This window comes from Sarcophilus harrisii, chromosome 5, assembly GCF_902635505.1.
Source record: "Sarcophilus harrisii chromosome 5, mSarHar1.11, whole genome shotgun sequence".
NCBI lineage: Eukaryota > Metazoa > Chordata > Mammalia > Dasyuromorphia > Dasyuridae > Sarcophilus > Sarcophilus harrisii.
In genome coordinates this window covers 221171405-221189505 of record NC_045430.1, presented here as the reverse complement: position 1 = coordinate 221189505, position 18101 = coordinate 221171405, and the positions used below count along the sequence as shown (strand labels likewise).

The 18101-nt window shown below is 32.6% G+C and overlaps 1 protein-coding gene across 21 annotated transcripts in view; it reads right to left on the bottom strand.

Annotated features, from left to right (window-relative positions):
* Window positions 1-18101, bottom strand: part of PARD3 (par-3 family cell polarity regulator) — a 670322-nt gene that overhangs the window by 215064 nt on the left and 437157 nt on the right. For 19 of the 21 annotated variants that reach the window (XM_031939686.1, XM_031939702.1, XM_031939690.1 and 16 more), the window contains one exon: window positions 5465-5696. In XM_031939686.1, coding sequence (XP_031795546.1) covers window positions 5465-5696 — 232 coding nt within the window. Of the gene's footprint in view, window positions 1-1238; window positions 1326-5464; window positions 5697-18101 lie in introns of those variants that run through there. The other 2 variants (XM_031939701.1, XM_031939706.1) reach the window with 1 other exon arrangement.

Genomic DNA, 18101 nt, shown 5'->3' with positions numbered 1-18101 from the left:
GACTTATACCTTCCCCTTCAAAGACTTATGACAAGGCAGTGAGCTTCAGTCTTCCTCAGGAGCATAATGGGGTCTGTTTGCCCTAGTGCTCAGAGCAATGCCTAAAATATTTGGCAAGGTAGCCACTTAGAAACGGTGGTTAAGAGTTTGTGTCTTTATTCCATGTGGTCCTGGAAAGCCTTGTGCCCATGGTAAACTATCATTCAGAGAACCTGCTAATTCACCTTTTCTCAGCTCCAGATATCCATTGCTTTGATTTAATACTCATAGCTGATTGTTAGAACTTTCTTACAGATCCTTGCCTTTAACCTATGACAAAAGTCTTCATTCCCTCTGCTGGAAAGCCTCCTTTGATTCTGGGTTTTGCATTGGTTGATCTACTGAATAAATTGTACCATTCCCAGGCTGTCTCATTTCATTTGCTTTCAGTGGATAATGTGTCAATATACTCTAAGCCTCAGTGCATTTCAAGTTCCCTTCCTTTTAACAGGCTCCATAATAGGGAAGTATCCAACTCTAACCCTAAGTGCATCATTCCATAGTTTTTCACCACTGATTCCTAAATTGTGGTCTATGAACTTATTTTTTAATATCTTAATAACTATATTTCAATATAAATGCTTTCTTTATAATTTTATATGTTTATTTTATGCATTTAAACATACTATTCTGAGAAGTGGTGCAAAGGCATCGCCAGATGGTTAAATAAATTTGTGACTCTCAAAATGCTAAGAATCCCTACTATCCTACTCATCTTTTTAAAAAAAGTTTTTAGGCTCTAATATCTTTCTCAACTCAGGCTCTCACTTACCCAGTGTGTCTCTATTTCCTTTTTTTTTTTTTTTTTTTTTTTTGGCCAAAGATGTTACCTAAGGAACATTGGAAGTTAGTTTTCAACTATAAAATCAACAAACAAATTTTGATGATGTCATTTCTAAACATGGTAAAAATTCAGATTAATCCCTAAAAATGCTAGAAGTTGGAATATGTTCATTTTCCATCATGAAAAAGAGCTTATAAATTATAAATTATAAAAATTAGAGAAAAAAACTACTTAAAAAAAAAGCATCAACATAATCACCCCCAAAACTTTAAAATCAAATTTTAAAAAGTATCAAATACATTTGATAAACATGGAAATCAATTAAACCATGAAGACGGCTGATGTCGTAAACAAAATTAGTAAACAGCCACTAAAAATTCATTAAAAGTAGATTTATTGTTGTTTCTCTTTTTTAAAAAAAAATCTGTGCAATATGTGCTGTTCAAGACATTTTGGAATCTCGTTTGTTGTTCATCTCTTCTCAGGCATCAGTTTGGCAATGCTAAATGAGAAACATGGTACAGACATACAATTAATTAAGTATGAGAAGTAAGAAGGACAACTGTAATTTGTGTATGCTATTTTCCCAAATGCCCAGTCATATGTCGAAATGTTTAATTCAAAGTAATATAGACTTAAATTTTTGAAAATGATCATATATACTATATTCATTGTGTTTTTAAAAAGGAAAGCAAAGACAACAATTGTTCTGATTTCAACTAAAGAATGTTTCAAACTGAACCATTCATCCTTTCTTACAGAACTATATGAAACCATGATTCAGTGTATCTAGTAATCATTTTAAATGTAACTGTAGGTTCCAATCTTAATGGTAATATGACCAGTTGGCATTTATATTGGCTTTCCTTTGTGATATGTTTTTTGACCCATTTGTATCATACTAGGGAGTAAAAATAAAATGGAAACACTGAGTTGTTGTTTTTTTTTTCTCAGTAGAAATGTTAGTTTCTTACTGGAAAAGCCTCTCTAAATAGTTAAGTTGTGAATTTGCAAATTTCCCATTCAAATGACATTAATTTATATACATGGGTTCCAGAAAAGAAGAGGGGAGTAAAAGGGAAGAGCTTATATTACGTTAAACAAATGAATTGGTTTTCTGCTCTAATTTGAATAAGTAGAGTAACTAAAAACTTGTCACAAAAATAAGTTAATAATAAGTCTATTAGTAGTGACCATATATTAGCAGGTAAATTTTTAAGACACGATATATCAACTCATCCTTAAAGTATACATTTAGTTCCTACTTTAATGAAATTTGTAAATTGTGTTAAAATTTAAGTATTTCTGCAAGTAGTGTATTTCTTGATATATAAACAATTCATTTTCTTAAAAAGAGAATCTTCTTTTACTTATAAAAATTAGAATTCCAAATAAAAAGGAATGTCAGTTTTAAAATTATCAAACATAAATGAAATTCTGCAACTACTTCAACTCTATCGAACATTTCAATTATTAGACTAAGGATTACTGTTTAACTTGCACAACGTTCATAGAGCAGTCCTTGTATTCAAAATAATTGTAATTAAGGCAATACCAACTCCCTATCGGATTGTATATATGACATAGATAAATTAACAGAAATATGGTATACTTTACATTTTGGATTGCTTGCCTTATGGGTTTCAACCATAGATTTAAAAATTGTATTATGGCAGATTTTTGCATTTCATAACCTCTATAATTTATAAACAGACAAATGATTCGTATGACTCACAGCATTCTTTCCTAGAGCTGTTTATCAATAATTAAGTCATTTTCTGTGAATACCATTCAATGTGTGAAGGAGAAAAACATGTTTTCTATATAAACCAGGCATAAACCCCTCGAATGTACCATATTTTCCCCTCTAATCCAATTTCCATCTGCAGTACAACATCCATTTGGCCTGCAGTTCATTTCTTACCAGAGTCAACCAAAAACAACTGTCTTCCTCCCTCTAATAATCTATAAGAGCTTAGAAAAGAAAGCAATTTGCAATGAAGGAGGCTGAATATCTCATGGTTGGGTTGACTCAAGCAGAATAAACAGCTAATGCACATGTTGGTAAATTGAATTAGGCAGCTACAATGCCCAGATTCCTCCTCTCTGCCCCTTTATTTTCTTCTTTCGCTAGCACCATAAACACAAGATCTTTCAATCATGCTCAGGGAGAATGCCCTGTCCAGTGTCACAAATAAACTACATGAAGGGATCTACATAGGAGTTTAAAGCAAATATATGATCAAAGTACTGTTTTTAATGGGCTAACAAGACCACAACTAAGCCTTATTAAAATGATAAACAAGAAAGAAGAAATGAAAAATCAATTTTAGGCACACTATATTCCATTGCTTTGCTAGAAAATGTAAGCACACTAATCTGAGAATACAGAGTACAATATTTGTCAGTCCCGATGTAATTGGATGTGGCTGTGAAAACTTCTGCTACATATAATGACACCTCATTACTGATCAGGACAACAGTAATAAAAGTTTTGCCAAAGTTAAATTTACTTTACCTAAGTTTCTCAACTAGTAGTGATAAAGGAAGTTGTAGTTTCCTCATAAGATTAAATGCCCTTTTTATGTTTAATGTATCGTTCTGAGCTCATTTCCAAAAAGCAATATTTTTCACAGCATGAAAGCTTTTATAATTTTATAAAGCCCAAAATACATGATTTTCTGTGAATTCTTAGCAGTCAACCTTAAATGGAAGCAAAACAAGAGCAGAATTTATCAGAACTAAATCTCTAGTTTTTAAACCTAGCCCCGATGGCTAGTTCTCAGGGATTTATTGGTCTCTAATGTAGTGAAGTGGGACGAATTTTTTTTTTTAATGAATGCAGCTCTCACTCTAGATATATATATAACATAGTTTGTCATATTATTCAAATAGCACATTTTCTTATGTAATATTTAGTAGGGAGAAAACAGCTGTTTAATTCGGGCTGCCCACAGGTATTTTAAAATATTCAAGGTCTTCTCAAATTGTTGCCCCCTTAAGTAGAAAGCTGCATTTAAAATATGTATTTCAAATCAGGTGATAAGTTATAGCAATACTTCATTTCTAATTCATTCTGAGTTGGAGAAAATTCAGAGCTTTCCTTTATTTCTAGAACAGTAACACCATAAATCCTTTTATATCTTCATATGTATACCTTTACATTTTGACAAAAATCTTCAGGGGAATCTTTGGAAATAATGAGTCTATCGTGAGGAGAGAGAAATATATGCTATCCCATGGGAGTTTTTTATCTTATACTGCAATTTGACGATTTCAATATAAATTCCTTAGATTTTAATTGATGGGAAGCAGCCTTATTCTGTGCATTATGTAGTACCAGTTTATGAGCTGTCAGTTTGCATATATAAAATGAAAAGCCCCTTGGCTAAAAAAGAGAAACTGAAATCAAGTGTAAGTTACAGCAATTCCATCCCATAAGTCTTCTTGGTCATGTGGTATAATGAAGAAAGATTATCTTTCTGAAAATACATTCAGGAGAAGCAGCATGTGATCAAGAAAATCTTACTAAAAAAAATAAAACTATTAATGCTCTGACGTATTAGAAAATTAAAGCAAAAGCTAATAATACCTAAATTTATGATAAAGTGCCAATATAAGGCAAGAATGCATAGTAGTCAGTTCACTTCTCACATGAACATTCCTTAGCAGGACATATCAGATCTAAGGCTGATCTGCCTTATTCTGTTGCACCAGGATCTACCTTTTAATTGGATAGATCAATAATTTGCAAATATATGGAGGCCAGTCTTGGGACAAAATATAAAGAAATGATAAGAAATGAGAATTTGTTCTCCCAATGTTAAAAAGAAAAAAGTTACCAGAAATAGAATCATAATGCAGGGTAACTGCTCTAAAGAGAAGAAAAAATGACACTGTATGTTTTGATTTTAAAACATTATCCTTCTACATTTAGGAGCTTAATTTATAGAACAATCAAGTGAGTTTTATATTTAACATAAAATTCCTGGTTACTATAAATCGCCTTGGATTAACATTTATGAGGACAGAGTTTCCGTGCAACTTCTGAACAACTTGTCACTTTTACTGTTGAGCAGTGATTTGTAAAAACTGATATGCTAACTAATCTGATCACATAATTCAAGGGCACAAAAACAAGCATTAAAAAAAAGCCAGAACTTACTTTTAGTCATTAAATCAATCAACATAGCTTAATTAAAAGTCTATTTGCACTTTTTTATTAAACCTCTTAGTAATGTAGTAACAACTAATTTAGTTTGTCTGGAAAATTTAGGTAATGAGCCATTGTTCACACAAGAAAGAACAAATCATACCTTGGTAGAACTTTGTTTCCAAAGAATTTTTAGTTTAGTTTTTTTTTTTCATCCCTCAGATATGGATATGTTCCTCCTCTTTCCTAGCAGCTACTTACCACAGCTGACAATGTGTCACCTCTATAGTTACTAAAACCATCTTGAGGAGTGAGTTGGAATCCTTAGGATGGGGGAAAGGAAAAGACAAGAGCTCAGAAGAATGAGAGAAGCACCACAATCTGAACTGCACCAAGAATTTTTTTCCATATTACAAGGAGGAATTCTTATTAACATAGCATTCATGCCTTGTCTGTGCTGTCCTTGTCTTTATTACAATAGTACCTACCTGAACATGTCTCCTAAACCCTTCAGCATTCCTTTCTTGACCTTCATTTTGTCTTTTTCTTTATCCCTGTCTTTCTTTTTCTCTTTTCCAGTTTTTTCTTTTTTCCTATCACTCTTATCTCCTCTCTCTTGGTTTCCATTCATTTGTCTCTCCAGAGAGTGGGATGGTTGATCACTTGCTGTGGAAACAGATTCTCTTCCTGATCTTGAACTTTCTTCTGTGTCTTCTTCCACTGGGGAGAAAAAAAAAAAGTAAAGAAAAATACAATAACGAGTCAAAACTTGGGCAAAGGGAATACAGAAAGTGGATAGGTTAGAAACACACATGAAAATGTTTCCCTTTGTTTAGTAAACTGATCAAATCATTTCAGACAAAATTGCTGTACCCATCTATGAACTTGTCAGCAGACATATGCCATACTGCTATTTTCCCCAGTGTGAAAAATTGAATGAAAAAACAATTATTGCATATTTATTGCATGCCTGACTGTGTTAAGCACTAAGGATATATCTACAAGCAACCTAAACAGTTCTTGTCCTCAAGGAACTTACATTCTAATAGGAAAAAACAACACATCTTGGGCAAATGTTATGAGCTGTGCAAGACTACCATATATACTCATGTTATGTGTGTAAGCTAATGTGCAAAACTAAAGATATTTATGCTGTCAATAGTGATGAAGAATGTTGCTTCACTATGCTATTGGGAGTCAAAATGGTTAAAAAGAAAAAAGAAAAAAAGAAAGCATACTAGAATTAGAGTCCAGAGAAGTTAAAGTTCAAATCTGAGCTCTGAGGCTTATTAGCTATGTGACCCTAACTTAAGTTATTTGACTCTTCTGGCTTCAGTTTTCTCATTGGTAAAGTGAATATAATACTAGACTACCTAGTTCATAGGGTTAATGTGAAGAAAAAAGTTTGCAGATCTTTATCTGTTATTTTCCTCATTGTAGTATAGAAAGAGAAGATTTATCATTGAAAGTGTGATGCTAACTTCCTTAAAAGATCTATGGCATGGATCAATAAAAAACCAAAGCTACCACATAAGACTCCTGGGCACTTCCCTTGTGAGTATGTGTCAAGCTGAATAAAAAGAAAAAATAAGTAAATACACTCTGGTTTCTTTCAAAGCAGTCCCTCAACTTGTCATTGAGAACTATAACATCTATAGTGATTTTTCCTGTATAGTGGACACCCATTCTCATCCCTCAGTGTTGGGATAACTTTGCCAGACACTAGCAAAGGGGACCTGGGCAAAGAGTCTTGGGATGACTGTTTCTTCTCTGCTGGCTTATATGCTTCCATTCACATGCCCACTTATACTAAGGGTACACAGTGTACACAGTGATACTAGTCACTAAGTTGTTGCTGGTATAGGAGTTTGCAGAGCAAAGGACTCTTTTCTCTTTCTGCCATCAAATAATGCAAATCTTCCTGTTTTGTTTCCAAGTCATATGATGTGGCCTTGGCTTCTGAATGATCCATGCCATAAAACTCTAAGGAAGTTAGCATCATGCCTCCAGGTAGTCAAATGAACAAGATGAATAGAAACTTAGAAATACAAATGATTACAAAGATGAATCATCTACATCTACAAATTGATTAATTCATGAAGGAATTATATGCAGCACACCTTTGAGACTACTGTATGGCAGTAACCAACTTATGCAAGCAACAGAATCAGTCCAAGTCCAGAACTAAAATCTTGAAGAAATACAACAGGTCCATTATGAAAGACCTCAAATTGATTTTTTATATTGACAAAAACTATGGAAAACACCCAGAACTAGGTCCAAATGTTTGAAGGCACTAATTGTGCGAGAAAGGAAAGGAAAAAAAAAAAAAAGAGAGAGAGAAAAGAAGGGAGGAAATGGAAAGATGAGAGGAGAGGGGAAGGAAGGGAAAGAAAAAGAAAAGGAAAGGAAAGGAAGAGATGAAGTTATAAATTAGCATTAGAACACTGAAGTCACCTTTTGATTAAAATCAAAAATCAATACATGAATCATTTTTTTTAAACTGCATCCCAAATCTCCTTGACAATCATAAGTTAAAAACAAACAAAAAACAATATAAATATGATTCTGGAGATGATCAATTAGAAAAGGAAATGAAAAAAATAATTTTGAATAATTATGGAACTGCGATTGCTTTGAATAGAGATCATCAAATGATGAGATGATTTTGGTCATTGACACTCAAGGCAAAGAATTTACCCTTTCAGATTTGGGATTAGATTTTGCATTTCCAACAGTTAGAACAGAATTATGATGTTAAGGAAATTTAGGGACAGAAATAAGATCTATAATATCATTGATTGGTGGAAAAATTCCCTATACCAGTGCAAGATAGTAGATTAAGTGCAGAGCCAGGTTTATGGAGCCAGTATGTCTTTTCAGAAGTTCTCTACTATGCCAGATCACCTTTTAAGAAATATGTGGTTTTAAAAAAAGCCAACTTCTTTCAGATTAGAGCGGGCCAAGTTGACCTAGGTAAGAGTGAAAATAAACTATGGAATTGCTGATATTTTCCCTAAAAAGAACATATGAAATCAATCTTTGAATTCCCCAGTTCTTATCTGGTGTCCCTGACACAATCACAAACTTGTGATTGATTATATCTAATCCCCTCTTTGTATAGATGAGGCAGAAGACCTCATCTATACCCATTCATGGTGAAATATTTTAGCCCACAAATTATACAAAGAGCTGGAACCCCAGCCCTATGGATCCATCTGGGTTAATATTCTGAGTATTTCTTTGATTAATTTAATTTGGAGTTATTCCTATTTCAAATTTCTGTTGCTAGTTAAATGACCTATTATCCACTATTTTCGATAAATACCTAGTCCAGAAGAAAAACTCAACATCTATTACCCCCAGAATAATAGAAGTGCTATTGGCCATAAATTTAGAAAATCCAAGTTTTAAATGCCAGTTCTATTTTTAAACTCTATGGTCTTGGTTTCCCCCTAAACTTGGGTTAACTCATTTATGAATGATAATGATGATGCCTTTATATATGTACCTCACAGGATTATTATCAGAATCACATAAGACAATGAACAGAAAGCTACTATAAAATATAAAGCACTATTCAATTTCAAGGCAGCAAATTGTTACCTGTTTATTAATGGCAACTTGCTTTTGAAAATAGCAAAAAAATAAAAAATAAAAAAAAAGATGACTTGGGAACTTTTCAGCAATAATATTGAGAAAAATGAACTATAGGAACAATCTAATAGTGGAATGAGCTGCACTAACAGGTACTGGATTCCCCTTCATAGAAGGTCTTCTAGGGGCAGCTAGGTGCCACAGTGAATACAGCACCAACCCTAAATTCAAGAGGATCGGAGTTCAAATTTGGTTTTAGACACTTAACACTTCCTAGCTGTATGACCTTAGGCAAGTAGAAGAAGAAGAAAGAAGAAAGAAGAAGAAGAAGAAGCTTCTTCTAGCAAGCACTGGACAACCACCTGTCCAGTATATTATAATGAAAGAGCCTTTAACATATTCATTGAACTGGAAGCCTGCTAAGAAACCACTGAATTTTAAAATCTTTTGTATCACCTCTCAAATATGAACTAAGAAACTGTCTTCTAGTCCCAATTTCCCCAATAAATAAGGGCCATTGGGCAAGTCAAAACTTCTCATCCTTGGTTTTCTCATCTCTGAAATGAAGTTTACTTTTAATTAAGTTATTCTATGTATTTATACTGCTAGCGAAGAGCAAGGGCCATAGCACTAATTATATAGAATGAGTCACAATCTTTTATACATCAAATATCTATACAAGTATAGAACCAGAGACTTAGAAGAAGACTTTGTTTTGAATCAGGGACTTCCATACTGTGATCATGGCTAAATCACTTAAAATCTCAAAGGCTATTTCCATATATGGAAAATGTATAATCCCTGTACCGAGTACTCTTATACACTTGTAAACCTATTCCCATGCTGGATCATGAATCATCATCATATTCTATAGGAACCTGAATCACCAATGGTGCCATCATTTTTGACTCAGTCCTAGTATCCTAAGAGTCAAGGAATCAAGCCCTAGGTCTACCAAAAAATTTATAAGATAAATACAGGATAAATGTAAGGGTTCACTTTGACTTGTGATTTTCATCCAGTTAAACAAATCTACTTATTACTTCCTTCAACCTCCTAATATATATCTAAACTTTCCTATGCTCTGTATTTTCTCTTACCCAAAACTCCCAGTTTATTTTTTATTTTTTGTACTTTGGTCACTTAAAGTAAGTTAGGGATTTCTTTCAAGTGGGTAAACCATGAAGAGACAGTTTTCTCAAACTATAAGTTACAGATGAGTTCTAAATCTGCATTAGGAGAAGGAGTTCCAAAACAATGAGATTACAGATACCTCCTTTTCTCCCCCCAAAAAACTGTTACTGTTGCAGGTATCTTTATATCACTAGTTCTTCATGTCTTCAATTGGAATAGGTACTGAATCTCCTGTGCCATTTATTAAACAGTCATTGCCCATTCAAAGACAAATGTTGATCCTTTATCATTTGACAGAAATACATGATCTAGTGTCAATCAATAGCATCAGAGTAATCCTTTTCCTTTCTATCTAGTAGTTTTGACAAAGGTATGATGAATGGGCTAGGGGGAGGGGCCATATGTTTGATCTTGGCTCTGTCACCAAATTAAGAGATTGTTTTCACAAGTGAGTATATATGAATGATGCATATTGGCAAATGCTAAAATATCTGCTTTTGTTTTTGTGAATGTATGTGTCTATATACACATATAAAGAATATGCATATGTAGTTTTACAGTTATGCTAGTACATATAGTACATTTGCTATTTTCTATGAGGAGTAAAAAGATTGAGCTTTACTGTTTTGTCAAATGTCAATGAAAGTGACTTTTTTCTTTAACTATCTCTGATAAAAATCAAATGCCACTGAGCCCATTTTATTCCTCTAAGGAAGCACTCTTTCCAATGATCCCTTGCATTTTATTTTGAAGACTGTTTGTACTTATTTTAAGTATTCTAATTTAGATAATGCATTATCATAGAAAGTTTTCTGGGGGCAGAAGTGATTTAACTAATCCATTTGAATGCCAACTAATTAAAAAAGTAGTATTTAACAATATGTGGCTTTACTATTCAGTCTGTGCATATAAACATAAGATGTTCATTTAAAATTTGGATTAGATGTGTTTCAAATAGCTAGGCAAAATGAAGTGATAAAGAATTAGTCTCCGAGGCAGAATACCTGAGCTCAATTTCTTTACCAGACACATCCTTGTTGTGAGCGAATGAGCAAGTCATTTGACTTGTTGGTGCCATTGCTCAACTGCAATGATTCCTGATCTGCAATAATTTCTCCAGCTCCTCATAATAATGAAATTACAGGTTAGGATAAAAAATAATTTTAAACAAGAAAAGAATTAAATAGAAAAACTTCTTCAATAGGATAATAATCTAAAAAAAAAAAAAAAAAAAACTTTAACAGTACAAAACCATGCATGCTTCAAATCCCTTCTGTTGATAACAAAACAATGAACTTTTGGTAAGAACACTTTTTATGACTTTAAAGAATCATCTATAAATTTTGTAAAGATTTTATAACCAAAGTATACGAAAAAATATGTTCAGTTACTCAAAACAGAAAAGTATTCCAATAAAAAAGTATTCAATAAACATATTTATTAGACAATCCATTAGTAATGATGTAGGAATAAATTGATTTGACCTATTGATACTTTCAGATGAAATCATACTATATAGAATTAAACATAACCATGCATTCAAGTTTTTTGCTCCCATTTACCTTTCCTATTTTTTGCTTATTTTTTATATACATGTTTTATTTTCATAGCTAGTTTACAAATAAAAAGGTATGTTTCTTTCAACACAAGAAGAGAATCTTTGGTTTTGATTAATATCTCAGTTTGTTCCTAATCTCTTCTACTCCCTGAACTATGGGGCATTTTTTTGCAGGTGATTACATAGACAGATAAAATTTTAAGTTGCTTTCTTTTTTAAAAGAAGGTATGACACACAGAAACTTGCACTTCTATCATGCAGTACAGTCATTCTGTAATTAAGATATACCTAATTACTATGTTTTCACCAGATGCAAATTTAGCTTGATTAAAATTCAAGTCCATGCTACAAAGGAAACTTGTGAATGCTGCTGTGGGTCAACCACAGCACTAACTCACCAAGAAGTTGAAAAGAAATGTTGGCTTCTGTGTTTCAAACAATACAGAGAAAACTCCTTAGTGTTGGAATACAAATTAAAAGCTATGAAACCATCTTTTCCCTTCATCACCCATAAAACAGAATTGTGATTCATGACTCAAAAGTCCTCTGTTCATTCTGTTATAACCTGCTCCTAGAAGGATAACTATGCTTTTAAGGTCATATTTCTATGAGATATGTCATTCTTTTTTAAAAAGTCATTTATTCAAAAGGTATAGTAGGCAAAGTGTTGGACCTTATATAAGGAAAGCTTAAATTTGATTCATTTACAAGCCATGTAAACCCATGTATACTATCTCAACTTTCTCAACTCTGGTTCCCTGAAAAAGGACTTAAGAACATTGAAATTATTTCCAGTTATTGTGGCAAGGATATTAAGAGGTATTTAAGATCTCTTGTGATCTTGCAAGTTGGAAGATATTATCATGCAAAAGCACCAAAAGAAATAGTTTTTGCTTATATTACATAGCAAATGTGTAGTGCACTACACTAAGCTACAAGGTAGATTTTAAAGAGGAGTATCCAGGAGAAGCACAAAAGAGAATAGATGAGGTTTTGATGCAGGACATACAAAAATCAAGGTGTATTTGCTACCATAGCCCACCTGCCTTATTCAGTCACCAGTTTTCATTCATTACATACAATCATCTTTCTACGAGAAGAAAAGGATGAAAAATATGAAGGAATGTCTTCCTTAGCTACTAGTACTTACTTACTTAGCTAAGTAGTACTTACTTACTACTTAGAAGATCTAGGGAGAAAAGATGCTCTTGACACCAATAATATAATTTGTATGCCTTATTTAAGTTAAAAATTATAACTTTGAAGATATGTGAAGTAAACAGTTGGCTATTTGGCCAGTACAAAATGAAAGGATTTGCTCTTCTTAATGGCACTTGACCATAACAATGATGTTATAAAATGAAATGGAGGGCATCTCAGAGCATCATGAAGAATATTTTTGGCAGGATATTTAACAAATAGTATGAGAGCTTTTTTCTAAGATTTGAAAGGGGAAGAAGAAAAATAAGTAAATAGACTATGAACTTCTCAAATGAAGTGATGTTCTTTTATTTTTCTTTGTATCCACACCATTTATTATAGTGCCTGATACATAGTAAGTGCTTACCAATGTTTGTGGAGTGACTGAAATGAAATGGCAAAAAATATAAGGATGGATTGCAAATATGATACAGAACCAATAATAGTGAACAAAATCAATAATTCTCAAAGTGTATTTAACAGATTTGCAGTTTCATGTACATTTTTTTTAATTTTAGTATGTTATAGAAATGCTTGTTTTAGATCATAAATAAAAAATTAATTTAAAAAGAGAAAATAGAGTGATATAAACAATAAAAAGATGTGTTAAAATATCGTATGGCAATTGTGTGTCTATTCGGTTTTCTCCTCTTTAAAATGAGGATAAATAGTAGTACCTATTTCCCAAGATTATTGTGAGGACCAAATGAAAGTGCTATGAGTATTTACTGTGACTATAGTTTAAAGATTATCATGCTTAAAATAATTAGTGTTATATAAATGTAAGTAATGATGATGATAAGGAGGAAGAGAAGCAAGAGGAAGAGGAAAAGCAAAAAAAGGTAGTAGTATGAAAATAATAACTAAATAAGGTCAATGGAAAAATATGCCTCATTATTTTTTAATGAATATAAAAACATTAGAGGAAGTGCATTTATGAAAAGAAAGTTAGATCCTATTTGGAAAATATGACAGAATGGAAATAATAGTAGAAAGCATATTAAAGTATTATTTGTATCATCATTTCACTAAAGAGATGAACAGCTGGAAAGGAAGATGGGCCAGACATACAGCAACAAGGAGGGATTATGTAGTTAATTAATGTTAGTGTCTTCTCTCTGGAACTATCTCCAATTTAATCTGTATATATCCTACTGCACAAAGTTGTTTCCATGCTGCTTTCTCTACTAAATTATGAGCTCTCTAAAGACAAGTTCTATTTTCCCCCTTTCTCTGCACCACCTAGGTCTTAACAGTGCCTGGTATATAACAGGAATTTAATCAATGATTGCTGATTTAACTTATATTGCTTATGGACAGCCTCTGATAATTCACGGAATACCATATATCAAGGATATAGAGGAAGATGCCCCAAAGCATAGTGAAGGGGGAGATGATTGAAACTGTCATGCCCTAGTCATAAAGGAAAAATATTTTAAGAAAATAAAAGCCAACATATGCATGTATATATTAGATTCAAGTGTATTACACAGAATAATCAGGTAACATTACCCTGATTATTATTGTATGGAGTAAGATTATGAGTATCAAATGCATTATTAGTTTCAACAAATTAGACACATTTTACATTTTATATTTAACATGCAATAATTATAATTAACATGCAATAACCTACTAATACTGATATTGCTAAAGAAGTGATAATTTTTAAATTATTTATCTTGAAATTCATTTCTTCAAGACAAATTGACTGTTTTGCTTCATAAAATACTGAAATCTTGGCTTGGACTATTTAAGTATGTTGTACAAGATATGGACAGTTAGAAAAGGTCTGTCACTAAATAGAAACCTAAGTTTAATGTGGTTAGGTTGGATGAGTTTTCATTTAATAGTAAATATTAACTTAGCTTCATCTAAAGGAACTTCCATTGAGTTAGCACATGGTATCATGTTAATGACCTTGGATTCAGAATTAGAAGACATCGTATCTCATTAGAAGACATCGTATCTCTTTCATATACTACTTATGGATAGGTCACATCATTTTGGGGCTCTAGTTTCCTTTATTGTAAAATGAGGATATTAAATGAGTCAATTTTGGAGGATCCTTTTATCTCTAGATCATGAGATCCCAGTGAGCCAGATGTGGTTTTTAATATTTTAAAAAACTGTCTCCATTAATTTCCCAAGTATATAATAAAAACAAAGGAAACAGGATACATATACAAATTAATGAAAAATTAAAATTGAAAAAGGGACAAAATAGGAAAAGCATCAATTTAGAAGCTATAAAATTGGCAACATGACAAGAACTTGGTAAAAAATGAGTTGAATTTCACATTATACAACAGTAAAATTATTTTTCCTGAAGCTCTCATATTAAATTGTTAGGATAAAAAATTCAATCTTTTAGACATTCTTCCTTTTAGTCCCATACTGCTTCTTACTAGTCATTATATGCTTCCCATTTAACAAGCAGCTCAAAAAAGAAAAAGTGAACATCTCAGAATTATTTCTGAAAATAAATCCATATTGTTACATGCGAAGCATCTAGGACTCATTAATTTAGGGGATGTATAAGCAGCCTGCTGAGAAACAGACAGCATGCTTGATTTACATGAAGCAGGGAGCAGATTGTAGCTGCCCTAACCTGTCAAACATAGGTAGTAACTTGAAGAAGCTGGGTCCCAGACCACATGATTTCATCTTACTCCAGACAGACATATTCAATATGGAGAAGCAGATGGATTAGATGAGAGACACAAATCCTGAACTCTCCATGAAAAGAACATGAGTGTCATAGAAAGGGATAGATAGAAGGGGACTATACCAGGGATATTGCTCTCATGGTTTCCCGGCCTCTTAGTTATCAACATTTCATTGTTTTAACAGTATTGAAAGCAGGTCAATACAGGACCACAGAAAATGACTGCTATTGGTATATCCATTTTTAAAAGTCAAATATAACACACACATACACACACGAGGGTGGAGTGGCAGACTAGATTTATATTTTCATTAATATACATTATTCCTAATGAGAAAATTCACTGAAACAATGGAGATAGTAATCTGTAATTTAGAAATCTTAAAAGATTTGTAGGGAATGCATGTGTCAGAAATAAGACTAGAATGTAGGTCTTCTTAAATCCAAAGCTATTATGACACATTGTGTCTAGAAATGTCCTAGAAGAAGAAAATTGTCAGAAAGAACAAATAAGGAAAGCATATTTCTAAATATTTAGTTTCTTAAAGTAAACAGTCTTTTCCATAGTGAGTCTATACAAAGTGTCTTCAACCACAGCCATAAACACAGAAGATAATAGCAAGAACATCATCCTTGAGGCATTCTTCATTCATTGATTCAACAAAAGCTTGTTGTAAAGTAAGTGAGGATTGTTTTATTCTGTGAGCTTGAAACCTCAGCATCTCAGACAGGTCCTGATACATTGTAAATGTTTAATGAATAAATGTTGATTGAATGATCATGAGAAATATCAAAGGTAGAAGAGATGATCCCTTTCTTCATGAGTTTATAATCTAATAGAGAAACTATTTCTGTCAACTTTCCTAAATAGGTGCCTCTCTACATCCCTGATATTCTATCAATTTCTAAATCTCATTAAACTTTAAAAAATTCTCACATCTATTTACAGCTAATGTTCACAGGATATGTTGCTTGGAATTCTGCAAAAACATTCTTCAGTACCCTCCTAAATCCTCTCCTTTCCAAACCATTCCACACATAGCAGCCAAAAATCTGATTGGACCATATCCTGCTTGTGAGTTTTCAGAAGCTCTATATTGTCATTAAGAAGAATCACAAAACCCTTAGATATACATTAAGCTCATGTTATATTATTTCTTTTTATAAATAATACAATTTAGTTTAAATCGGTAATTTGCTATATCCTGAACTCAGAGATTCTTTGTCCTGGATATCTTCCGTGATGTCTGCTTGCGTCTTTCTTTTAGAATTCCTATCTTCCTTCAAGACTCAAGTGGTTTCTTCCAGAGGAAGCCTTTCCTGTTTCCTCTCTTTTTAATGTCCTTTCTCTCTTGGAGCTTTCTTGCATTTTCTTGTCTGGGCAAAAGGTCTATCCCTCAGTATCATATATATTCTTTGGCAGCAAGGAGTGATTTTTATTTTGAAATGTTAATGTAATACCTTACACAAAAGGGTTTTTTTTTTTAAATAAGTAATTGTGAAACTGATTTTGTCCTAGCAAGAAAATCTCCTTTAATACATTCAAATACAAGTCAATTTTAAAAAAAAGTATTCCATACATAGCTACAAGCCTAGGCACACAGAAGCTACACTTGTCACTGTTTGGTGGAGTAAGTGGGCTTCCAAATAGGAACCATTTCCACAGGGACTTACAGCACACACAAAACACCTAATTAAGCTAGATTTACAACATGGCAGTACTAGTCCCAGGGGTAGTTGGTTGTGTTTCAAGGGAGTGGCCATAGATACTTTCTTAACTGATGGATTGACGTTGTATCCAGAGTCTGAGATAGTGGGAAATTTGCTTGTTTTTTGGCTGACCTTGTACAAGAATTGTAGTACATGATAGTAAAACATAGGTATTACATGTCACTGTCCAATGATAAGGAGAACAAGGCTCATTCTAAAAGGGCATAATACTGTCAAAAAAAAGGGGAAAATATGATAACCTTCCTTCTCTGTCATTTCCATGCTCATATCCTCAGTGCCTAGTAAAATGTCTTGGACCAGAAAATGCCAGGTACAGAATAAATATTTCTTAATTCAAAATTCAAATATTGATTTAGTGACAAAAAGAAAACTATAAAAGAATGAACCAAGGACTTCTAAGTTCCTATCTAGATCTAAGAGGTCATTTTAAGTCCCTGATTTAGGGCTTTCCTTAAGGTTGGGGGTTAACCATTTGTTTTTCACTGTTTTTTGTGACATAGACCATTTTGGCAGACAAAAAAAAAAAAAAAAAACAACTGACTGAGCCCTTCTATGAAAAATATTTTTATAAAATACATTCAAATCTCAATCCTAATATTGGGATTTCATCAATTTAGACCAAATAAATTTACTATTATTGATGCATCTCTTTGATAACTAATTTATCTCTTAGAATCTTGATCTGGACCCAAAACAACAATGGCAGTGATCCCTTGTCTTGTCATAAAGCAAGCTTGATGAATGAATACCACAGATTACTGTAACTAATGCTGCCCAGTCATGATTCTTCTATCTTTTTTACCATCTGCTCTGCCTCCTGCACACTCTTTCTGGATCACCAGACACAATTTCTGGCCTAACACTGTAACTGCTAGACTACTGTACTTCCAGATCATGCACTGCCATATATGTTTTGCTTCCTTATATTGGACTGTATTGTTTTTTTTTTTTAGCAGAAAGACTTTTTTTTTTGCATTTGCATTTGTACCGACTCACATTTTTAGCACAGTTCTTTACACAAGTATAGTAAGTATTTAATAAGTACTTTTTCATAGGAGATTGAAGAACTAAGTAGACTATAGCAAAAATAAGTGAGTTATATTACAATAATATACATTTAATAAAATTTTATTTAATTTATAGGTTGAGATGAGTAGAAGCCAAAATACATTTATTTTAAATGTTCAGAAAAAAAGTTTTCATGAGTATTTTCTGTAGAGGGCTAGAATTCTGGAAA